The 24,616-nt window shown below is 45.0% G+C and overlaps 1 protein-coding gene across 6 annotated transcripts in view; it reads left to right on the forward strand.

Annotated features, from left to right (window-relative positions):
* The window catches only part of LOC106607988 (girdin), a 94,349-nt gene extending 70,008 nt beyond the window's left edge, over window positions 1-24,341 (forward strand). The window contains exons 14-36 of one of the 6 annotated variants that reach the window (XM_014205587.3): window positions 1,686-1,823; window positions 2,353-2,667; window positions 2,852-3,607; window positions 4,107-4,255; window positions 4,437-4,575; window positions 4,918-5,100; window positions 5,214-5,375; window positions 6,245-6,522; window positions 8,320-8,463; window positions 8,754-8,940; window positions 9,951-10,096; window positions 10,233-10,325; window positions 10,844-11,046; window positions 11,599-11,670; window positions 14,516-14,593; window positions 17,592-17,804; window positions 18,116-18,178; window positions 19,034-19,120; window positions 19,644-19,721; window positions 20,103-20,368; window positions 20,547-21,003; window positions 22,954-23,050; window positions 23,522-24,341. In XM_014205587.3, the coding sequence (XP_014061062.1) occupies window positions 1,686-1,823; window positions 2,353-2,667; window positions 2,852-3,607; window positions 4,107-4,255; window positions 4,437-4,575; window positions 4,918-5,100; window positions 5,214-5,375; window positions 6,245-6,522; window positions 8,320-8,463; window positions 8,754-8,940; window positions 9,951-10,096; window positions 10,233-10,325; window positions 10,844-11,046; window positions 11,599-11,670; window positions 14,516-14,593; window positions 17,592-17,804; window positions 18,116-18,178; window positions 19,034-19,120; window positions 19,644-19,721; window positions 20,103-20,368; window positions 20,547-21,003; window positions 22,954-23,015 (4,269 nt within the window). In that variant the 3' untranslated portion in view covers window positions 23,016-23,050; window positions 23,522-24,341. Of the gene's footprint in view, window positions 1-1,685; window positions 1,824-2,352; window positions 2,668-2,851; window positions 3,608-4,106; window positions 4,256-4,436; window positions 4,576-4,917; window positions 5,101-5,213; window positions 5,376-6,244; window positions 6,523-8,319; window positions 8,464-8,753; window positions 8,941-9,950; window positions 10,097-10,232; window positions 10,326-10,843; window positions 11,047-11,598; window positions 11,671-14,515; window positions 14,594-17,591; window positions 17,805-18,115; window positions 18,179-19,033; window positions 19,121-19,643; window positions 19,722-20,102; window positions 20,369-20,546 lie in introns of all 6 variants that reach the window. The other 5 variants (XR_001329355.3, XM_014205542.3, XM_014205565.3 and 2 more) reach the window with 5 other exon arrangements.
* The last annotated feature ends 275 nt before the right edge of the window (window positions 24,342-24,616 follow it).

Genomic DNA, 24,616 nt, shown 5'->3' on the forward strand with positions numbered 1-24,616 from the left:
TCATTCAAAGAATTATAGCTTAACATCTCATGAATGCAACCGCATTGCCAGATTTAAAAAGAACTTTACTGGGAAATCACACTTTGCAATAAAAGGGGATGCTATGCTCAGAAAAATAGGCTAGGCGATACAGGTTAGCGCCATCTTGGAACCATCTAAAATCAAATATACTCTTGTAAATATTCCCTTACCTTTGATTATCTTCATCAGAAGGCACTTCCAGGAATCCCAGGTCCACAACAAATGTAGTTTTGTTCGAAAAAGTTAATAATTTATGTCCCAATAGCTTCTTCTTGTTAGCGCGTTCCGAAGGCTACTCATAATGTACTGTAGCGCGCGGGACTTGTCGTCACGAATGTGCAAAAAAATATATATTTAAGTTCGTTCAAACATGTCAAACGTTGTATAACATAAATCTTTAGGGCCTTTTTCAACCAGAGCTTCAATAATATTCAAGGGGGACGATTGCATTGTCTTACTAAACGTTTCGAAAGGGGAGGGTAGCCATGGGCGCCCGCGTCATAGTAGTAATGGCCCTCCCCCTGTGACCAACTTCCAAAGCCTCTCTTTCGGTCAGTTTGTACCATAGAAGACTCAAACCACTTTGTAAAGACTGTTGACATCTAGTGGAAGCCTTAGGAAGTGCTCAATAAATCCTAACTCACGGTGATTTTTATAGGCAAAGTGCTGAAAGTGAGTCCACAAATCAGATTTCCACTTCCTGTTAGGATCTGTCTCGGGGTTTTGACTGGCATATGAGTTCTGTTATACTCAGACACCATTCAAACAGTTTTAGAAACTTTAGAGTGTTTTCTATCCAAATCTACTAATTATATGCATATCCTAGCTTCTGAGTTTGAGTAGGAGGCCATTTAAAATGGGCACGTATTTTTTTCAAAATTCGCTATAGCGCCCCCTATCCTTAAGGAGCTATAAGAGGTTAAGCCTTCTCTGTGCACTCCACATAAAATGCATGAAATGTGCATTTCTCAGGCGAAACAGAGTTAGGCAACAGCACTCTGTCTGTAAAAGAGCCCATTTAAAAGTGAATCCAAGCAGGAGCAATAAGAAGGCAATTTTGAGTTAAGCTGCTTTGACATAGTGAAGTGCTTGTGAGTATATATCTATGATATGGTTAGTAATAGTCCGCCTGCTTTTTGAAGAATGGTGTGTGTGTGTATACACAGTGCGCTTGTAGTTGCTGTTGGTGCCACAGTGTTTGTGCGTCATGCGGTGAGCAGAAAGGGCAGAGGGAGAGAACAGACTGAGAATGAAGCGGCTGCAGTGAAAAGCTTTTATTTGTAGATAATTCAGCCCTTCCCTTTGTAGAGGGTGTGAGTGACATGAGTGGTAATTACCTAGTGCAGTCTGACAGAGCATCCTCCGGAGGGGAGAGGAGACAACAGAGATTGGAGCCGGTGTTCATGGGAAGGGCGATATGGAGTGGGCTTACGCATGTCTTTAATATAGGACATGCATCACAACACGGAGCCACTGTAATTAGAGAAATATAAATGTCTGTGTATCATAGTCAATTCAGTTTTATTTTGGCAAATCAGGAAATTAAATTGAGAATTTCATTGACCGGATTACAATGTAATGATGTTGTACTGCATAGTGTCATTGTCTGTGATCTAAGTGACTGGGTACCATGGTAACAGTGCGTCCTCTGTGTGTGCCTGCAGCTGGTGCAGCTGGAGAGTGAGCTGAACACAGGCAGGGAGAGTCTGTGCAGTGCAGAGAGCCTCAGCACCGACCTGATGAAGGAGAAGGCTCTGTTGGAGAAAACCCTGGAGACACTGAGAGAGAACGCAGATAGACAGGTACACACAAACACACAGGCATGCATGTCCATGCTCAAGACACAAACAGCCTTTCATTTTAGGCGGGTCAAAGGACTGTTTTGACCTTGTTCTGGTCTTGTTCCAAGAAACTCAAAACGACATTACTACTTAATCATTATGGATCTGGATTGAGTTTTCTTAGAAGAGTGTAGTCTTTGTGCTTGCATTCTCCCAGTGAGTTTGAAGAGCTCTGTGTGGCTTGGGGGGGTAATGAAAGCCGACAGAATCTAATGAGGCCCCAGACACAGGGAGTTTAGATTGATGAGGTTTACAGTAGAAGAACAGATCTCTGGTGAACATACACTACAGGGTTCAGAGCTAGGGCCAGGAACTTTTCATGACTACTCGACCTGATTAGGACAAATTCAGGACCCTGGGGTATTATAAGAGCAAAGAGTCTTTCATGGTCAGATAATCTCTGGGGCTCTGTTAATATTAACACCATACTGAAGCATGACTCGAGTTGAAGCTGTCCCATAGCGCCACTCAGACGTCCTCTATGTTCCAGGTGAAAGGCCTGGAGCAGGAGAACGAGCATCTGACCCAGACCGTCTCGTCGCTGAGGCAGCGCTCCCAGGTGGGCGCTGAGGCGCGGGTCAAAGACGTGGAGAAGGAGAACCGCGTGCTGCACGAGTCCATCCGGGAGACCAGCTCCAAGCTCAACAAGCTGGAGTTTGAGCGCAAACAGCTGCGTAAGGACCTGGAGATGTACAAGGAGAAGGGCGAGAGGGCTGAGGAGCTGGAGGTGGAGGCGCAGCGGCTGGAGAGGGAGAACGAGGCCCTGCAGAAACGAGTAGCCAGTCTGGGCATCACCTGTGACAAGGTCGGCCCCTGCGTGCATTGGTGGCTGTAAACTTCACTTATAGTTGTCGGTATACCTGGTGTCTATTGTGTGCCAAATGAGTCACTTATTTGTTGTGCAGCTCCTATTGTATAAAGTAGATGGGAGTTTGAATGAGGAAAAGTGCTTTGTTGATAAATGTTCCCATATTCTCCCAAATCCTCAGGTGGTGTCTCTGGAGAAGGAGAACTCCGAGCTGGAGGCAGAGGGCCGTCGTTTAAAGAAGATGGTGGACGGCCTGCGGAGCACATCCTTCCAGCTGGAGGCCCTGGAGAAGGAGAACTCCCAGCTGGACGAGGAGAACCTGGAGCTTCGCAGGACTGTTGAGGTGCTCCGCTCGGCTGGGAACAAGGCGGCTCAGCTGGAGCTGGAGAACCTTGAGCTGGAGAGTGAGAGGAGCCAGCTGAGAAGGAGCCTGGAGCTGCTCAAGGCCTCCTCCAAGAAAACTGAGAGGCTTGAGGTGAGCAACCAGGGCCTGGATACGGAAAACCAGCGGCTGCAGAAGGCCTTGGACAACAGCAGCCGCAAGATGCAGCAGCTGGAGGGGGAGCTGCAGGACATAGAGCAGGAGAACCAGAGCCTGCAGAGGAGCCTGGAGGAACTGAAGATCTCCAGCAAACGTCTGGAGCAGCTGGAGCAGGAGAATAAGACTTTGGAGCAAGAGAGCTCTCAGCTGGAGAAGGACAAGAAGCACCTGGAGAAGGACAACAAGAGGCTGAGACAGCAGGCGGAGATCAGGGACTCCAAGATGGACGAGGACAACCTGAGGATCAGCCACCTGGAGAAGGACAACCGCTTGCTGGGCAAGGAGATGACCTCCTTCAAGGACTCCTGCAACCGCCTCAAAGATTTGGAGAAGGAGAACAAGGAGCTGGTCAAACAGGCCACCATTGATAAGAAGACCCTGGTCACTCTGCGAGAGGTAATGATGTAGCGACTACCTTAGAGATGCATGTTGTAATGTTAGTGTATATATGGGAGTTTGAATGACTGGATTGTAATGGTAATGCATGGGGTGAATGCCCACAAGTCTTCAAATGTACATTTTAGAATATTGATTTAAAGGAAAACTATTTTGGTATTTGTTTGTTTCATTAGTCCATTGTTGATATAGTCCCAAAATGTTTTGCATGTCAGCAATCAAGTTTTCAAGATATATGCAAAATGCATCATGCTGGCTGTATTTCTGTGTTTTGAAAGTAAAATATTTTGAAAACTTAATTCCTGACATTTTGGGACTAACCTTTAATTTCAGCTATAATCATTGCACCTGCGTTATGCAAGAAGTAATAAAACCAGAGCACTATGCCAACACTTTTTCTTAAACTTGGAACTCAACTATGTTCCATTAAGTACATTAAGATTGGATTATTCTAGGGATTATGAATGTAGGGTGACTGGATTGGTGTTTGACGTTTCAGGAACTGGTGAGTGAGAAACTGCGGACTCAGCAGATGAACAATGACCTGGAGAAACTGACACACGAGCTGGAGAAGATGGGCCTCAACAAGGAGAGGCTGCTCAACAAGCAGAGGCTGCTGCAGGACGAGCAGAGCTCTGACGACGACAGGTAATATACACACAAACCATTATGCTGCTGCTTAAAGGTACCCATCCCCCCCATAAATAATTGTGACCACATCAGTTAAGGTTCATAGTAGACACTGCCAACAATACAGTGTCAAGACATTGAATTTTATCCAGGAAAGATCCTTGGTCTTTTAATGATTGTGAATGTCCATTATGTGCAGGTATAAGCTGCTGGAGTTCAAGCTAGAGTCCACTCTCAAATCTACTCTGGAGATCAAGGAGGAGAAGATAGCAGCCTTGGAGGCCAGACTACAGGAGTCCTCCAACCTCAACCAACAACTGCGCCAGGAGCTCAAAACTGTGAGTCCTAAACAATATAGAATAGCAGCCCAATGAACATCTGTACAAAAAACATTATCCCAGAGAGGTCCTGTGTTATGCTTCTTTAACGCGTGACTCAGAGAAACGCTCAAATGCTTCTGAGGCAATTCATAATTTATTCATTCCTTTTCCATTGTGTTATCTATTTATGAGGCACCAGGAGCCTAGAAAACCCAGAGAATAGTTTCCGCAGCACATGTTTAACTCTGTGACGAAAACTAGAACCCTTGCCGCTGGGTTGCCAGAACAGAGATGGAACTTATTAGCATGGGCATATTTTGGGGGATGGAGGTTTAACCCATTCACCTTTGACCTCTCCAGGTGAAGAAGAACTACGAGGCCCTGCGACAGAGGGAGGAGGAGGAGAGGATGGTGCAGAGCTCGCCCCCCAGAAGAGGGGACAGGGAGGACTCTCAGGCGGTCAACAGGTGGGAGAAGGAGAGCCACGAGACCACCCGGGAACTGCTCAAGGTCAAAGACCGCCTCATTGAGGTGGAGAGAAACGTAAGTAAACTCAATCTAATCAACAAGTCAAAATAGCCATCTTCTATATGTGAAGGGCCTCTGTATATAATTAATGCATGCCTTAATCTTGTGTGTGTGTCTGTCATTTTCAGAATGCCACCCTACAGGCAGAGAAGCAGGCCCTGCATACCAACCTGAAGCAGCTGGAGACCCAGAGCAATAACCTGCAGGCTCAGATTCTGGCTCTACAGAGACAGACTGCATCTCTACAGGAGAACAACACCACCCTACAGACCCAGAATGCCAAACTACAAGTAAGGGAAAGGGGGATACCTAGTCAGTTGTACAACTGAATGCATTCAACTGAAATGTGTCTTCCGCATTTAACCCAACCCCTCTGAATCAGAGAGGTGCGGGGGGCTGCCATAATCGACATCCACGTTTTCGGCGCCCGGGGATCAGTGGGTTAACTGCCTTCTCGGGCAGAATGACAGATTTTTACCTTGTCAGCTTGGGGCTTAGATCCAGCAACCTTTCGGTTACTGTCCCAACGCTCTAACCACTAAGCCCTGGTTCCCACTGTTGCTCCTTTACTGCTGTGCTCTGCACCCTATACGCTGGCCTTGTCTACACTGCAGTGATAGCCTATATTGTAGTTTAAACCCTACCCAAGCTCTGTCTCTCCACTGCCACGTGGCTAGAGAGAATTCCCCTCTCATAAGCCACATCTATTTTGATGTATTTTATGGCAGCGGTTCAACAAAATCTTGGGTCGTAAAATCTACATCTGAACAGGATTCGGCTGCATTCTGCTGCATGTCAAATCTAACTTTGAACATGTCTGTGCTTGGGAATTTGTACTTTCAAAAAACATTTGACCACTGATGTTTATCCAAATAAGACAAGGACGTGTGAAGTCTCAACGTCACTGTTTACTGGATGGACAGGCTGTCTGTGTACACAGTGCCCCCTATTGCTCAGAACCGACACCTACACCTATTCAAATTGTTTTGAGGTTATCGCCCTGTTTTTTTTTCTTCACATAACTGGAGAATCTAATCCAATGCAATGCCTAGAAGGACATGACACAAGCCTTGAAAAAACAGATATAGTTAAGGGTATTTCTGAGTTACTGAGTTCAGACGGCACAGATGTCCAATCAGATTTCTTGTTTCCCCTTTAGGTGGAGAACTCCACCCTGAACTCCCAGAGCGGCACTCTCATGGCCCAGAATGCCCAGCTTGCGACACAGCAGTCCAGCACGGAGAATGAAAAGGAGGGTGCGGTGAGGGAGAGGGAGGACTTGAGGTCCACCTATGAGATGCTACTGAGGGACCATGAGAAGTTGGCTGCCCTGCATGAGAGGCAGGCCTCGGAGTATGAGGGCCTCATTGGCAAACACGGAGGCCTGAAAAGTGCCCACAAGAGCCTGGAATCACAGCACAGAGACCTGGAGGACAGGTGGGGTTTCAACTGGTGCTGTTATGTGCCTACAGCATACTCCAGCTCAGCTGGCATCGATCACACACTTAACCACACATGGCCAAATACACATACATGACAGTCTTAGTATGCACTCAGTTCCACTCTACCATTACACAGTGCTCAAGTCAGAGACACATACAGTTGAAATCAGAAGTTTACATACACCTTAGCCAAATACATTCAGTTTTTCACAATTCCTGACATTTCATCCTAATAAAAATTCCCTGTCTTAGGTCAGTTAGGATCATCACTTTATTTTAAGAATGTAAAATGTCAGAATAATAGTAAAGTGATTTATTTCAGCTTTTATTTCTTTCATCACGTTCCCAGTGGGTCAGAAGTTTACATGCACTCAATTAGTATTTGGTAGCGTTGCCTTTAAATTGTTAAACTTGGGTCAAATGTTTTGGGTAGCCTTCCACAAGCTTCCCACAATAAGTTGGGTGAATATTGGCCCATGCCTCCTGACAGAGCTGGTGTAACTGAGTCAGGTTTGTAGGCCTCCTTGCTCGCATGCACTTTTTCAGTTCTGCCCACAAATTTTCTATAGGATTGAGGTCAGGGCTTTGTGATGGCCACTCCAATACCTTGACTTTGTTGTCCTTAAGCCATTTTGCCACACCTTTGGAAGTATGCTTGGGGTCATTGTCCATTTGGAAGACCCTTTTGCGACCAAGCTTTAACTTCCTGACTGAAGTCTTGAGATGTTGCTTCAATATATCCACATCATTTCCCTCCCTCATTATGCCATCTATTTTGTGAAGTGCACCAGTCCCTCCTGCAGCAAAGCACCCCACAACATGATGCTGCCACCCCCGTGCTTCACAGTTGGGATGGTGTTCTTTGGCTTGCAAGCCTCCCCCTTTTTTCTCCAAACATAACAATGGTCATTATGGCCAAACAGTTCTATTTTTGTTTCATCAGACCACAGGACATTTCTCCAAAAAGTACAATCTCTGTCCCCATGTGCAGTTGCAAACCGTAGTCTGGCTTTTTTATGGCGGTTTTGGAGCAGTGGCTTCTTCCTTGCTGAGCGGCCTTTCAGGTTATGTCGATATAGGACTCGTTTTACTGTGGATATAGATACTTTTGTACTGGTTTCCTCCAGCATTTTCACAAGGTCCTTTGCTGCTGTTCTGGGAATGATTTGCACTTTTCGCACCAAAGTACGTTCATCTCTAGGAGACAGAACGTGTCTCCTTCCTGAGCGGTATGACGGCTGCGTGGTCCCATGGTGTTTATACTTGCATACTATTGTTTGTACAGATGAATGTGGTACCTTCAGGCGTTTGGAAATTGCTCCCAAGGATGAACCAGACTTGTGGAGGTCTAAAAAAAAAAAAAAATTCTGAGGTCTTGGCTGATTTCTTTTGATTTTCCCATGATGTCAAGCAAAGAGGCACTGAGTTTGAAGGTAGGCCTTGAAATACATCCACAGGTACACCTCCAATTGACTCAAATTATGTCAATTAGCCTATCAGAAGCTTCTAAAGCCACAGTCAATTTTAATGTATGTAAACGTCTGACCCACTGGAATTGTGTTACAGTGAAGGATAAGTGAATAATCTCTGTAAACATTTGTTGGAAAAATTACGTGTCATGCACAAAGATGTCCTAACTGACTTGCCAAAACTATAGTTTGTTAACAAGAAATTTGTGGAGTGGTTGAAAAGCGAGTTTTAATGACTCCAACCTAAGTGTATGTAAACTTCCCACTTCAACTGTATATACACACACAGCTGCCATCCACTAACCGGTGGTAATGTGTTGCAGGTATAATCAGCTGCTGAGGCAGAAGGATCAGCTGGAGGAGCTGGAGAAACAGCTGAAGGCAGAGCAGGAGAAGATGCTGTCTGAAAACAAGAGCCACGAGGCCACGGCTATAGACTACTACAAACTGAAGGAGGAGAATGAAAGGTGAGTGTTTCAGGGTTAAACTGAGGTCTGTGTGTGTTTGTATGAGAGAGGGGGGAGGAGGAGGGGAGTTTGCCCTGAGGGTTACTTTGAGGTGCAAGGGAACATCCTTAAGCTGTCAATCCAGGTACAGAGAAATCTGTGCAACAAGGTTTTTAGAGAGAGCGGGGGAAATAAAGTTTGCATGTTTTTAGTGGCAATATGCAGACATTTTAAGTGGTTGCAATTAGAGAACTAAAAGGGGGCTATGAGTAAAGAATGTGCTGTTTAAAACACATGACGTCTGTGTGTAGGCTGAACATGGCACACCGCCAGCTGGTGAAGGATAATGAGGGCCTGCAGGTTGACCATAAGAACCTGAAGAGCCAGATGAACAGTGCCAAGCTGGAACAGACCCGCCTGGAGGCAGATTTCTCCAAACTCAAAGAGCAGTACCAGCAGCTGGACATCACCTCCACCAAGCTCACCAACCAGTGTGAGGTACAGTTACACACCCCTCAGTCCCCCTTCACTCCCTCCCACTCACTAACCAGTGTGAGGTACAGTTACACACCCCTCAGTCCCCCTTCACTCCCTCCCACTCATTAACCAGTGTGAGGTACAGTTACACACCCCTCAGTCCCCCTTCACTCCCTCCCACTCATTAACCAGTGTGAGGTACAGTTACACACCCCTCAGTCCCCCTTCACTCCCTCCCACTCACTAACCAGTGTGAGGTACAGTTACACACCCCTCAGTCCCCCTTCACTCCCTCCCACTCATTAACCAGTGTGAGGTACAGTTACACACCCCTCAGTCCCCCTTCACTCCCTCCCACTCATTAACCAGTGTGAGGTACAGTTACACACCCCTCAGTCCCCCTTCACTCCCTCCCACTCACTAACCAGTGTGAGGTACAGTTACACACCCCTCAGTCCCCCTTCACTCCCTCCCACTCATTAACCAGTGTGAGGTACAGTTACACACCCCTCAGTCCCCCTTCACTCCCTCCCACTCACTAACCAGTGTGAGGTACAGTTACACACCCCTCAGTCCCCCTTCACTCCCTCCCACTCATTAACCAGTGTGAGGTACAGTTACACACCCCTCAGTCCCCCTTCACTCCCTCCCACTCATTAACCAGTGTGAGGTACTACAGTATCTGTACCCCCTACCCATAGACCAACCACTAGATTATCATTTTCATGTTCCACATATTTCCAAACTATCACAGCTAACTCTTGGTAAATGTAGTCCTATGTTATGTAAGTGTTCAAAGCCGATATGTGGCCTCGGTCCAGACATAACTATGTTTGCCTGACATCTGTCTGTTGGAAAGGAAGGCTGATAGATGGTTTCTCAGTACCATGCTCTTTAAGGCTTAACAAGTGTCTGACCTGTATTCACCCACTGTGAAGGGAAGGCACAGCCCACGTGTAATATATACAACCATGTGAAAGCAACTTGGACACCAACCACTTTGCTCAAATAGTCTATTTCTCTCTCCCTAGTTGCTGAGTCAGTTGAAGGGGAACCTGGAGGAGGAGAACCGCCACCTGCTGGACCAGATACAGACCCTGATGCTGCAGAACCGCACCCTGCTAGAACAGACCATGGAGAGCAAGGACCTGTTCCACGTAGAACAGAGACAGTACATGTGAGAGATGACCCCACTATTACATTTTGTAACCAGTGTTCAAGTTATCATTTCAATAAGAGAGATGTCTGTTTCTTGGCTATGTAGCTAGATGTCATTTGTTCCTGTGCCTAACTGGTCTTTCCCTCCTTCACAGTGACAAGCTGAATGAGTTGAGGAGACAGAAGGAGAAGCTGGAAGAGAAGATCATGGACCAGTACAAGTTTTATGACCCCTCTCCTCCACGGAGGTAAGTAGCTAGGAGGAGCCCACTGCTATCATTGTGGTTGGTGCTTTGACCATATCAGCCTCTGTCGTAGTAAACAGCTGACGGAGACAAAGCTGATATCCCCCACATGAAAATGAAATGTATAACTGCAGTAGATTGCTGCAGTTGTCTGGTTATGGTTAATTCCATTGCATAACTAACTGCCCTGAATCGTATGTGCCTAACCATTCAGTTCTGATTCATTTCCATGCCTGACTAAATGCATATGGTTTATGTCTGAACCTAACCAACTCCTGCATATGGTTCAAATTCACCAAGAAGCTCTGGTTCATCTTTATGCTTAACCAACATCATCATAGCTGACTCTCGGGAATTGGGAGGTTGTGGTATACAAGAACACCCCGGATGCTGGTTCAGTAAGGCACAAAATGGGAATACATCCATTAATTTATAACGTTTTCCGCTCTTTTGTGCCTACTGAACACTACCCAGAGTCAAATAATTTACCCTAAATTACAAATCTCTCTCTCTCATCTCAGACGAGGGAATTGGATCACCCTGAAGATGATGAAGCTGATCAAGCCGAGGAGTCTGGAGCGGATGCGTTCCCTGACGCTGACTCCCACGCGCTCCGAGTCCAGCGAGGGCTTCCTGGGGCTTCCTCTGGACAGCCAGGACTCCTCCTCCGTAGGCTCTGGCTCCAACTCCCTGGACGACACGCTGACACAAAAGAGGAACAGCAGTGAGTAGACACTCTCTGACCTGCATGGAAAAACACCCTACTGATCAAATCAAGCCTCATTTGAAGTGCATTAAAACACATCGATATACTTTACGGTAAAATAGACACAATAGAAGGAAGTAATAGACCTATATTTTGCAAGAGAGTCCGCTCCAGACCAGAAAAGAGTCTAGGACAAGATCTTCCTCTCACTCAATATGTCCCTTCCTCTGATCAGAAGGACTAACAGACAGGAAGAAGGACTAGATCACATATTAGCTAAATAAGTTAATAAATACATGTGGTTTAAACACAGGAAATGCATGGTCAGACAGAGGCAGATACATGCAGACACTGGTAATATGATGCACGCAGACAGAGAAACCGAAGTACACTGGGTCAGACAGAAAAGAACATGCTGACACAGACACTAGAACATGAGTAGGGGTCAGTTGTTGACAGTGAGGTATGCAGGGCAGGAGACACCAGGACAGTAGCCCCTTGTTGTTGTGTGGTGGCTGGTTGTGTGGACCTAATGCTTCCTGTGCTTGTTTTTCCCTCTCTGTGCGATAGGGAAGAAAGACTCTCAGAGAGTGCAGCACTCCCATGTGCAGAGTAACCAGGGTAACCAAGGTTCCTCTAATGGTATGCTGAGATGGGAGGGCTGGGCGGGGTAGTTGTAGTCGAGCTGTCGTGTCACTCAAGGCACGTCAACATGGCGTGTCTCATCCTTCAGTCAATGGTCGCGTTCCCCTACTCAGACGTTGCATGCATCAACCAATGTTTGCATGCCATGTCATCGGCTGTGTCATCGACTGATAGATTAGCTGATACTAAAATACCTATCCAAGTGTTGTAAGATCTGGCAGGCGTCAGCAACGCCTGGGCAGAGGAACACACCCACATACCTATTAAACGGTGTAGTGTATAATAATATAATAGTGTATAATAATATTTAAGACCTCAAAACTATGAAATAACACATGGAATTGTATAGTTACCAAAAAAGTGTTAAACAAATCAAAATATATTTTATATTTCAAATTCTTCAAAGTAGCCAACCCTTTGCCTTGATGACAGCTTTGCACACTCTTGGCATTCTCTCAACCAGATTCATGAGGTAGTCTAGAATGCATTTCAATTAACAGGTGTGCCTTGTTAAATGTTAATTTCTGGAAGTTCTTTCCTCCTTAATGCATTTGAGCCAATCAGTTGTGTTGTGGTGGTATACAGAAGATAGCCCTATTTGGAAAAATACCAAGTCCATATTATGGCAAGAGCAGCTCAAATAAGCAAAGAGAAACGACATTCCATCATTACTTTACTCCGGAAAATGGAAAGAACTTTGAAAGTTTCTTCAAGTGCAGTCACAAAAACCAGGAAGCGCTATGATGAAACTGGCCCTCATGAGGACCGCCACAGGAAAGGAAGACCCAGAGTTACCTCTGCTGCAAAGGATATGTTCATTAGTTACCAGCCTCAGAAATTGAAGCCCAAATAAATGCTTCACAGAGTTCAAGTAACAGACACATCAACATCAACTGTTCAGAGGAGACTGCGTGAATCAGGCCTTCATGGTCGAATTGCTGCAAAGAACCTACCACTAAAGGACACCAATAAGAAGACGTGCTTGGGCCAAGAAACAAAAGCAATGGACATTAGACCGGTGGAAATCTGTCCTTTGATCTGATGAGTCCAAAAGTTAGATTTTTGGTTCCAACCGCTGTGTCTTTGTGAGATGCAGAGTAGGTGAACGGATTATCTCCGCGTGTGTGGTTCCCACCGTGAAGCATGGAGGAGGTGGTGTGACGGTGGTTTGCTGGTGACACTGTCTCTGATTTATTTAGAATTCAAGGCATACTTAACCAGCATGGCTACCACAGCATTCTGCAGCGATACGCTATCCCATCTGGTTTGCGATTAGTGGGACTATAATTCGATTTTCAACAGGACAATGACCAAACACACCTCCGGACTGTGTAAGGGCTATTTGACAAAAAAGGAGAGTGATGGAGTGCTGCATCAGATACCTGGCCTCCACATTCAAATGACCTCAACCCAATTGAGATGGTTTGGGATGAGTTGTAACGTAAAGTGAAGGAAAAGCAGCCAACAAGTGCTCACCCTATGTGAGAACTCCTTCAAGACTGTTGGAGAAGCATTCCATGTGAAGCTGGTTGAGAGAATGCCAAGAGTGTGCAAAGCTGTCAAGGCAAAAGGTGGCTACTTTGAAGAATCTCATAAATGTATTTTGATTGTTATTTCATAGTTTTGATGTTTTCTATTATTCTACAATGTTGAAAAGAGTCAAAATAAAGAAAAACCCTTGAATGAGTTGGTGTCCAAACTTTTGACTGGGACTAATATATATATATATAACAGGTGTGTGTGTGTGTATATATATGTGTATATACATGTGTATATATATGTATATATATATATATATATATATTGTGTGTGTGTATATATATAAAATACAGACGCACACAAACATCATCACACCTGCCCAGACCCACCTGTTCTCACCCCTATCTCCAGTGTCTGCACTAATCTCTCCCACATCCTCAAATCGCACCATTTTGTTCCTTTCTGTCACCCACACTCTTTCAATATTTATATAATGAAGCATATGATTTTTCCATTGACTTAACGATGGAGGATTCGTTGATGTCCAGTTAAGTGTAAGCTTTTTCAAGATTATTCACGAGAAAAGTATCATCCAACCCTTCAGGTATCTCTCTGCCCCCTCATATGACATGTCTTGAAATATGCAGACAGATGGATTAGAAGTACACTGTAATACTTCTAAAGGCAATATTTGATGTAACTATGTTTCTTTTGTCTTTTAATAGCTATACTAAAGAACATTTTACGTAACACTCACAATATGTCTGCATTTACAGAAATCTGTCAGTCTATAGAACACACGGAGGTGTCTGTGGAGGTGGAAATCTAAAATGGTGCCTCTATACAGTGTCCCAGGATCTACTATGTTTATTGCGTTAGCAATGGGATCCCTGTAGCCAATCCTTCCACTGCAGTGCCGTTCCCCTGGTGTCACTGTTGTACTCTCCTAATTGCACCCTTTAATAAATGTCACCCTATGTGTGGTGTTTTGTGTGTGGTATTCTATGTGTTTGTGTAGTGTCTGTTAGCAGCCTGATGTCTTCCATGTGGCAACCCCCATCACAGCCATCCCACTTTGCTGTGTGTGCGTGGCGTTTTGTTTGAACAGTGAGTGAGTGAGCGTTAGTGTGTCTCACTGTGTGTGTGTGCGCACGTGTATCTGTTTGTATACATATCAGCATTTTCCCTAATATCTATGTAACACTATGTTTTTTATTACCAGTTGAGTCTTCAGAACGGTACACTGGTTCCCTCCTGGTTCTCAGCGTTAACATCCATCTGTTTTTTTCCCTCCTTTCTTTTCCTCTCCATCTCCCCTGGTATTTCTGTTTCTCCCCTCTCTGCTTTGGCTGTAAACTGACAGCTGTGAAATGGTTGCCCTTTATGAGGAACAGATCGAAGGAGAAAGACAAAGCGAAGGACATCTACCGCCGGTCCATGTGTAAGACCTCCGATAGCCTGGCGTCCTACCACCTCCATCCACCTCCTCTGTCCTGCGCCTTCCTGCTTCCCTCACCTAGCTTCTCTTCTCATAGCTTCTAGCTGGTTTCTATTCTTCCTTTCTAGGAATAAACAAAACTCATACTCTAATTTATCACCAATAGTAGATACATCCATCTTAACAACAAATTTTGTTGGGTTAGATTTGTGTACAGTCGAAGTAATGACATACAAGAACTAACAAATGTAGATATTAGTACAAATTAACGCTCTTCAATGATTAACAACATTTATGTGAAGTAATGTGAGTGGTAGTAGTGGTGTTCTGTAGTTCTTTTTCTGTATTTTTATGTTGTGGTATCTGTAGATGCACTCTAAGTTAGTCTAGGTTATACATTTTTGGGGGGGAGAATTTAATCGGGGTCTAAACTTACTGTTGCGAGTTACAATAATAGAATACACAAGGTGCAATTTCAAAATATGTCTGTGCATCAGCAGTTTTCCTCTTATGTCAGTCACTTGATAGTCAGCCAGCCAGCTATCTAAACTTGTTATCATGGTCGATTTACCAGCCGGGGGGGCCCCAATGATTTTATTACTCAATCTCACTCAGATATTATATTAACAAATTCAAACATTTCTTTCCACCCTATGGCAAAATGTGTAGAATTGTACAAAATTAACTCTAAAACTTAAATGTTCTCTCCGCGTTCAAAGTGGCCAACTGCTGCCTCTCATGATCAGTTCAGATTTTTTGTGGCCCCCACCCCCAACAAAGTTGCCCATCGCGGGTCTAGGTCTAGACAATGTACAGTTGAAGTCAGAAGTTTACATACGCTTAGGTTGGAGTCATTAAAACTCGTTTTTCTTTCCACTCCCCAAATTTCTTGTTAACAAACTATAGATTTGGCAAGTCGGTTAGGACATCTACTTTGTACATGACACAAGTCATTTTTCCAACAATTGTTTACAGACAGATTATTTCACTTATAATTCACTATATCACAATTCCAGTGGGTCAGACGTTTACGTACACTAAGTTGACTGTACATTTAAACAGCTTGAAAAATTACAGAAAAGGATGTCATGGCTTTAGGAGCTTCTGATAGGCTAATTGACATCATTTGAGTCAATTGGAGGTGTACCTGTGGATGTATTTCAAGGCCTACCTTCAAACTCACTGTCTCTTTGCTTGACATCATGGGAAAATCAAAAGAAATCAGCCAAGACCTCAGAAAACAAATTGTAGACCACAAGTCTGGTTCATTCTTGGGAGCAATTTCCAAACGCCTGAAGGTACCACGTTCGTCTGTACAAACAATAGTACGCAAGTATAAACACCATGGGACCATGCAGCCGTCATACCGCTCAGGAAGACGCTTTCTGTCTCCTAGAGATGAACGTACTTTGGTGCGAAAAGGGCAAATCAATCCCAGAACAACAGCAAAGGACCTTGTGAAGATGCTGGCGGAAACAACAGGTACAAAAGGATCTATATCCACAGTTAAACGAGTCCTATATCGACATAACCTGAAAGGCCGCTCAGCAAGGAAGAAGCCACTGCTCCAAAACCGCCATAAAAAAGCCAGACTACGGTTTGCAACTGCACATGGGGACAGAGATTGTACTTTTTGGAGAAATGTCCTGTGGTCTGATGAAACAGAAATAGAACTGTTTGGCCATAATGACCATTGTTATGTTTGGAGAAAAAAGGGGGAGGCTTGCAAGCCAAAGAACACCATCCCAACTGTGAAGCACGGGGGTGGCAGCATCATGTTGTGGGGTGCTTTGCTGCAGGAGGGACTGGTGCACTTCACAAAATAGATGCCATCATGAGTGGATATATTGAAGCAACCTCTCAAGACATCAGTCAGGAAGTTAAAGCTTGGTCGCAAATGGGTCTTCCAAATGGACAATGACCCCAAGCATACTTCCAAAGGTGTGGCAAAATGGCTTAAGGACAACAAAGTCAAGGTATTGGAGTGGCCATCACAAAGCCTTGACCTCAATCCTATAGAAAATTTGTGGGCAGAACTGAAAAAGCGTGTGCGAGCAAGGAGGCCTACAAACCTGACTCAGTTACACAAGCTCTGTCAGGAGGAATGGGCCAAAATTCACCCAACTTATTATGGGAAGCTTGTGGAAGGCTACCCAAAACGTTTGACCCAATTTAAACAATTTAAAGGCAATGCTACCAAAACCTAATTGAGTGTATGTAAACTTCTGACCCACTGGGAATGTGATGAAAGAAATAAAAGCTGAAATAAATCGTTCTCTCTACTATTATTTTGACATTTCACATTCTTAAAATGGTGGTAATCCTAACTGACCTAGAACAGGGAATTTTTGCAAGGATTAAATGTCAGGAATTGTGATACTGAGTTTAAATGTATTTGGCTAAGGTATATGTAAACTTCAGCTGTATATGTGACAGTGCAGTCGGGAGGTACTGTATGCCATTCTACTGTACTGTATAGGGTTCTACGGTCTGTAGGGGTGTGTGTGTGTGTGTGTGTGTGTGTGTGTGTGTGTGTGTGTGTGTGTGTGTGTGTGTGTGTGTGTGTGTGTGTGTGTGGCCTGCACTTTGACTCTGGCCCCATCCATCTATATACTGTATCTCTGCCTGTCTACTTGTGGTGTGAGCGCGGCCTGCCATCCTCCTCACTCCTCTCTCACTACAGAGCCGGCATGACTTTGCAGAACCTCACTGCTCTCTTTCTCTCGCCACCTCTCACTAACAGCCACCATGTAGGAATTGAAGTGGAGCCTTAGTGCTTTTTTTCTCTTTCTCTCATTTCCTGACTTTCTGTCACACTATTTTTGACTCTTTCAGTTTGGCTGCATTTCAGCTCTTGTGCATGCCTTGCTGACATGGGCTTGCCCACACTGACTGTGGCACATCTCTGAATGCTGCTGCTTTGACTCTTAGCAGCCACTGCATGCCTAGCCTAGCACTGTTCCCTGTGCCCTCGGCTAATTCATCTCCATCTCCACCCCAGCCATGAACGACCTGCTGCAGTCCATTGCCCTGGCAGGGGGCCAGTGGGCAGGCAGTACAGAGAACCTGGAGGGGCCCGTGGAGGCCAACGGGGGCAGCAGAAGTCGGCACATGAAGGAGCTGGGCTCCATGGCCTACTCCACTAACGCTATCAACTACGCCACCCTCACTTTGCCCTCTGGCAACAGGGCCAAGAGGAGCCTGAAGATGAAAGGTAGAGACTACAGGACCGCTAGTCGATCCCCCCTTGGTGGTGTGGTGAACTATCATCTAGGATGTGTATTTACTACAGCTCTCATTGTGTTTCAGAAGCAAGTCATTGTTTAATCCATCGTAAATGTCCTTTTTTTCTATCATTTCCATTTTTCCTTTTTGATTTGGACACCTGTGAATGCCTACCATCATACTCTAGCTTTCAGAAGATTGTCTGCCACATACTTTGCTTCCCTCAAAAGCCCTATTCTCCAGTAGTTTCTCTATCCCCCCCAGCCATAACTCATATTTCCCCATCTTTTTCTCCTCCAGACAACGCTTCCTGTGAAGATGTTCCAGCATCCTCAGACGACCCCATTGGGATCAGAGGTCAAGGTAAGAGAACCGTTGACCTTTAGGACAAACTCCCATTACTATTATTTAACCACAGGGCTTTACACCAGTTTATTACTGGGAGACAAAGGAATTAAATAACAAATGGCAAAAAATAGGCAATGTTTTAAAGCCTTACAGTAAGTGTAAATGTCGTGCTACTGGAAGCTTGGTCCATATCTCTACATTTCAGTTTGCTACCATTAGAGCACGGTTCTCCAAACTTGTTCCTGGAACGCTACCCTACTGTAAGTTTTCGCTCCAACCCCAGTTGTAATCAACCAACTAAATCAGGTGTGCTAGATTAGGGAGAACATACAGGAGAGAGAACATACAGGACGGTACCGGTCCAGGAACAGGGTTTTAAAGCCCTGCGTTAGAGTAGATCTGCCTAAATGACTAGATTCGGCATGCTATCACTAACAGTAAACTCTGCTTAACAAATGGTCATGAGCAGCATTCCTCCATTAGCTCGTAGATCGGGCTGTCTGCCTACTCCATTCTCCCACACACACACACACACACACATATCACAATTAGTGTCATTATCTCCTTTTTCTGTGCACTATCTAAAATGTCCTCCCACTGTCATGTATGTTGTATTATACAGTAATGTACCTCTTACTGCATGAACTTTACTACGACTGTCTGTTTTATTGCACTTTGTTATGATGTGCTGTAATGTTGGTAAGTTAATTAATATAATGGCTGATAGCCTAGTACAATGCATTATATCCTAAACTGAGCCAAACTACAAGTAGGTCAGTGTAAGTGAACTGCACCACTGTAGCCCAGTGTAGTATAAAACATCTGTGGTAGCAAGTTAACCCAGTTAGCTGTGTGTGTTGAATGTGCCAGGCCTACAGGTCTTTAGCACTCCTCAGGCTCTGTCGCCCTCTGCTCTCGACCCGTCCGCTATGTGCAGAGTCCCCTGTAGCATCTGTTGTAAGTGACACACCTGTGTACATCTGTCTAAGACCACTAACAGTATCACTTTACTCAAGACCGCCACTGCTATCAATGATTACCACCCACTCACTACCTGCTGACATCGTTTCCCCAGTACTACTACTGTACCAGCCACACCAAACCTGAACCAAACTGAAGACCACTAATAACAGCAACAACATTGTATCAATTTGCATCCCACATTCACATACAGCCCACCGATCCTTTGGTACATTCCTCTGCCCCGGGTCTCCTCCTCTCCCTACTCTTCTCAATTACCTGAGCCCCTCCCGTGTTGGTCTCTGGGTCATGTCAATCACAAGGCCCCTCTCCTTTCCTCCAATCAGGTTTTACAACAGGTTTTTCCTCGTGAATGATTCCTCCCTTTGTGTTTGTGTGGCCCCTCCCTCGCCACTCCCTTTGTGTGATTGGGCATGTTTGGCGTTGCGTGGCACCGTGCCACCCCTCCTGCCTGCACCATCTGCTGACCCGTGTGACGTGTCCTCTTATCCCTATCCAGGCTCGAGAGCCTCCAGCCTCCATAGTATCAAGACCATCAGCAGTAATACCTCCCACTCCGCTCCGCTCGAGGCCAAAGGTACAGTCACATCACTAAGGAGAACGCCCCCTCTCTCCCACGTTCCTGCATATGACACCTCCTTCATTGTACTCCCTGTTGATTCTCTCATACACACACGTTAGATTTAAAAAAAAAAAACAGAACACTTTTGTAATCTATTAACATTGATACTGTAATTCTCTTCCTCTCTCTGTGTGAGAGATGTTCTGGAAGGGTCCAGGCTAGGTTCTGGTATGTTTGTTTATTTATTTGCGTTCTCACAAATAAGCAGGTTTCTGAGCTATGCTGGTGTATATCTACTGCCTGTCATCACCTTAGGGTGATACTCGTATGTTAGTACCTGAGTTAGTCGTACACTGTTAGAGCAGAACTCGCCTACAGTAGTGTGTTTCTCTTCAGGCACGTTGAACGGAAACCTCAGCAGGCCCCACAGTGAGAGCAGTGGGGAGTTCAGCCTCAGTCTGGACCAGGAGGAGTGGTCCAGCGGGAGCAGCCCTGTCCAGCAGCCCCTGTCCCGCTCCTCTCACCAGAGCCCCATGCTGCTGCAGAGGTCCCTGGACCCCCAGGCCACACAGGCCAAGAAGAAGAATGGCAGTGCCTCAGGCAGCGCCAACGAGGTGCTCTCTCTACAGCAGTTCCTAGAGGAGCGCATCGACCCTGCAGAGGTGACAGCCTGGAACACACAGGAACACTAGATTATGTTTAGATAGGAGTACTGTTTTATTCATAGGCTTCTGTTGTGCTATGATAAGAAACAAGTAGAAGTTATTTCACCACTCAAGTCTGCTATAAAAACCCAGGTATTACGGTATGGTAACTTTAATGTCTCTTCTCCATTAATAGTCTGGCAGCCAAGAGAATCTGACCATTGAGTCTACCCGCCTTTCTGGAGGCGCTGAGCATGTGCAGAGAGACCGGGCCGAGCGAGGCTCCACCGGCACTAAGGGGCGGGGCATCCTGCGCTCAGCCAGTGGGAAGGCAGCACCAGTGAACTCCGATGGCCGCCCCTCCAGGGGTGGCCAACCAGGTTATCCCAGCCTACGAAAGGCAGAGAGTACGCGTGTGAAGGGCATGGTCCAGCCACGGGTCAGCCTCTCCCAGAGTAAAGCTGTGTCTGTGTCTGAGCGTCTGGACATCTCCTCCTCCATGCTGCCCCGGGCCAGCAGCGTCATATCCACAGCCGAGGGCTCCACACGTCGGACCAGCATCCACGACCTGCTGTCCAAAGACACCCGGCAGCCCGTGTCTGTGGATCCCTCACCCTCCTCAAAGGCCTTGCCTCGCGCCTACACCACGCCCAGTGAGTACCCCCCAACCAACAACCCCACCCAGTCCCAACATCCCACCCAGCAGTCCATCCCACTAGCCCCAGCCCCCATGCCCCTGTCCCTGCCGAAGTCAGTCAGTATGCCCTGCACAGGCAGTCAGCACCCCCTCAGTTGTAAGGAAACTGACCTCTCCAGCCTCGAGTCTTTCTTTGGCTCGTCCTTCACAGTAGAGTCAGTGTTTATGGACTCCATCTTCAGCGAGCCAGCCTTCACAGGGTGCAGTAGCAAGAGCCACACCTTCCTTTCCCTCAACACCTCCCTGGTCAGTAACATCAGCGGCCCCCCAGGCAAAACCCATCTCCGGCCCAAGCCTGCCCAAACCGCCCAGAACCAACCAAATGAGCTAAAGCCCAGCTCACCTGACCAGAATGGGGAACATGTCATTGACACCAATCATGTGCTTGATGCTGACCCATGTCCACCCCTTAGCCCAGAGGACCAACAATCGTTGTGGTATGAGTATGGCTGTGTCTGAATGTGTGGCGCCCTGGTCAGCTACTGATCTGGGACCTGCATAAGGACCGGTGATGGTCGGGGAGAAAGAAGGAACTCTGCATGCATTATCAAAGCCCTATCATGCTATGTTTTCCTTTGAGCTTTTATGTTTGTTTTTTTCATGGCTGATTTGTAAATCCCTTTTCGTCACTCCTGGTTTGGTATTTCCCTCCATTTTATGGAAGTGGGGTTCTCTGGATGTCTTTGCTTCAAAGGTCTGTTCACACTGTATTCATTAATCAAACCTCTGTTTGGCTCACATTATAAAGCTATTACATGATTGCTTTATGGGGGACATCAATAGCTGTTCTAGTTATTTTATTCATTATTTATTTCTTTTCTAATCATAAATACATCTTCAGAAAACATGCTGCAAAGCTACATTAACTATCATTTGGGTGTTCAGTGCATCTTTAAAACATCTTCATGTCAGAAGTCCTCCAGAGTTAGAATGGAGCTCTGTTTAATAATAAAGTTATGAGGCTTGTAGAACACGTCCCATGATAGGCTGACTGAGGAACACGTTAACTGCCAATAAGTGCTATTTATGGAGTCATTATGTAATCTAGCCCTTCAGAGGAAAGCAGTTTCACATCTATTAAAATTAGATCAAATTATTTGGTTTCCCCTTTATCTTATTGGGTGTTTGGTATGTGGGAGAACCCTGTCCTCTCTAAAGTACTGTGTCACATTGCATTACCAGTCTAATTCTACTGTATCAATCTCAATGCATATTCACTGAACTGCATGGCTTTATTCTGTCTTGGTTAGTTCTGGTGCCCTCATTTTGATTGTTGTGATCAAAATGGTGTTGTTTTTTTGTTTTGTGCATATGACACATTTTTCTGTTCCATTTCTTTTTCTGACTAAACCACTCTCAATGTGGGGATTCTGATTGGGTGTATGGGTGAGTTGGGGTTAAGGGATTGTTTTTGAGGAAACGTAATTCACAAAATGAGCTGAGAGCAATGTTAAGCGTTTGAGAGAGAACGTTTTAAAGATAGTTGAGTCTTGTTTTTGTTGCTCTAAGACAGTATACATAGCGGTGAGAGACATTTGCAATTGAGACAAATATGATGGCCAGATTATTTTGTGGATGAAGGTTCCTCTACTCTTGGTTGTCATGGTATTGGATTTGGGTAAAGTCTTGAATGCTCATGGTCACAATACAAATTCCAATTGCACAATAACACATTTTAGGTTATATATCATTGTAGACTGACTACACATGGTACAAAATATTTTTTAACATATTAAGTTATATTCAAGGACAGAAAGCACTCATGTATGCAGTAGGAGTAGTAATGTTAGATTTTTATTTCTGCTTTATGTATTTGCCATTTGAAATTGTTTAATTGTGTTTATCTTGTGTATAAACTAACTTCGGCCTTTATTCCGATGTAATATGACATGCCTTTGTTCTGCAGATGTGGAAGTGTTACAAGAGCGCAGAAAGTCAAAAAGCAGTGGGGAGCAACAAAGCTCCTAAACATTACTCATCGGCTACCGTTATGAGCTCAAGTGGTGAGTGCTGCTCTGAGTCCGGTGGGGGGGGGGGGGGGGCTCCATGGTAACTTGGTGGCATAACAGATGTCCCATCCTGTTCATGCTTGCTTATGCTATGCTGGTGTTGTAAAGGGCACTTGAATGGAGCCTGGTCTGCGTCCCTAATAACAGGAGGTCCTGACCTGCTACACTCCCTCCCTCCCTGTTCCTCAGTGTAACGTGTTCATAGCTGGCTTTTCTTTTACTTTTCTCTGTTGGTATTCAGGACAAAAACACTGGTGGCTCGATAGGATGTTGTGATCCCTTTGTGAGCTTATCTGCAGTGCTGCATGGATTGTGGGTCACGCAGCTGAAACCCCTCCCTGTCAATGCATGTAGACTGCTTTCCAGTGCGTCCATATATATGTTCATCCTCTTCTCTGATGTCATCTGCCTCTAACCTCTTTTTCTGTCCTTCTCTCTTCACTCTTCTGTCTGCCTCCAACTCAGAGAGAAAAGTGACCTTCAAGCTGTCTGTCTGACTCTGAAGCCATTTAAGTTGGTCTACTGAGATGGTCTTCAGTGCGAAAAAAGATTGTGTGAAACAAAAATAATGCATCTTTATATATATATACTTTTTTTAACAAAAAAATCAATGCTTCAATAAAGAAAAGTGAACAGCCTTTTTTTCTCCTTGAATCAAGGAAATAAAACTCTTAAGACATACAGTATGTGGTGACAATAGTTTTTCTATAACTGACTTTCTGGTAAATTGCACTGCTATGGTGTGACACACTGCTAACATGCACTCTACACGGACATACTGTTAGTGCCAATGTTCACGCAAAGCCAAATGGGTGAACTTAAACTAGACCCTGAAGACTCCTTGTTGTCCTCTGTGTGACTTTGAATCAGCTGGATTTTTTCTGTTTTTTGTAAATGAGCATGCACATGCAGCATCTTTCTGAGGAACAGTTGATGTCAACGTTCAACAATCTGCACAGAAGGAAAAAAATGCATGTGGGCACAGAACAAGGTCAACCACAATGTGCATGGAGCAATCAACACGCTTTTCTTCCAATCAGAATGGACGATTGTTTTAAGTTGTGTTCCTCTAAAATGCCAAAATGACTCGTGGGAAGCCATGCCAACTGTGATTGCCATACAATCCAATCATGAAGGTTGTGTGAGCTGAATGGGACAGCTTTGTATATGTGTACAGTATGTGTGGCTACTATCAGATTTCTGTCTGTGATGATGACCTAGTGTTAATTTCCTTTTCCACTTTTACATAAATCCATTTGTGATTAAAAAAAAAAATCCAGAAGAATCCTGTGTCATTTCATCTTCACTGCCCACAGTGCTGTCTTCATCACATAAAGGATTGACCCTCAAGTCATCTATTCTTCCCCTGATGAATGATTGATTTTGTCTGCGTTTATATAATCATAAAATCTCACCAGCTAAAGTTGTTAGGATATTGGACCAAAGTAATGTCATGATTTCTATGGACAGACGAATGCAAGGCTCTTAAGATCATTTAGAGTTTAATCTTGTATTGCTATTATATGAAGAATACAAATATCCCAGTCAAAGCTTGATGGA

Source organism: Salmo salar, chromosome 01 (genome assembly GCF_965601325.2).
Source record: "Salmo salar chromosome 01, fSalSal1, whole genome shotgun sequence".
Lineage (NCBI taxonomy): Eukaryota > Metazoa > Chordata > Actinopteri > Salmoniformes > Salmonidae > Salmo > Salmo salar.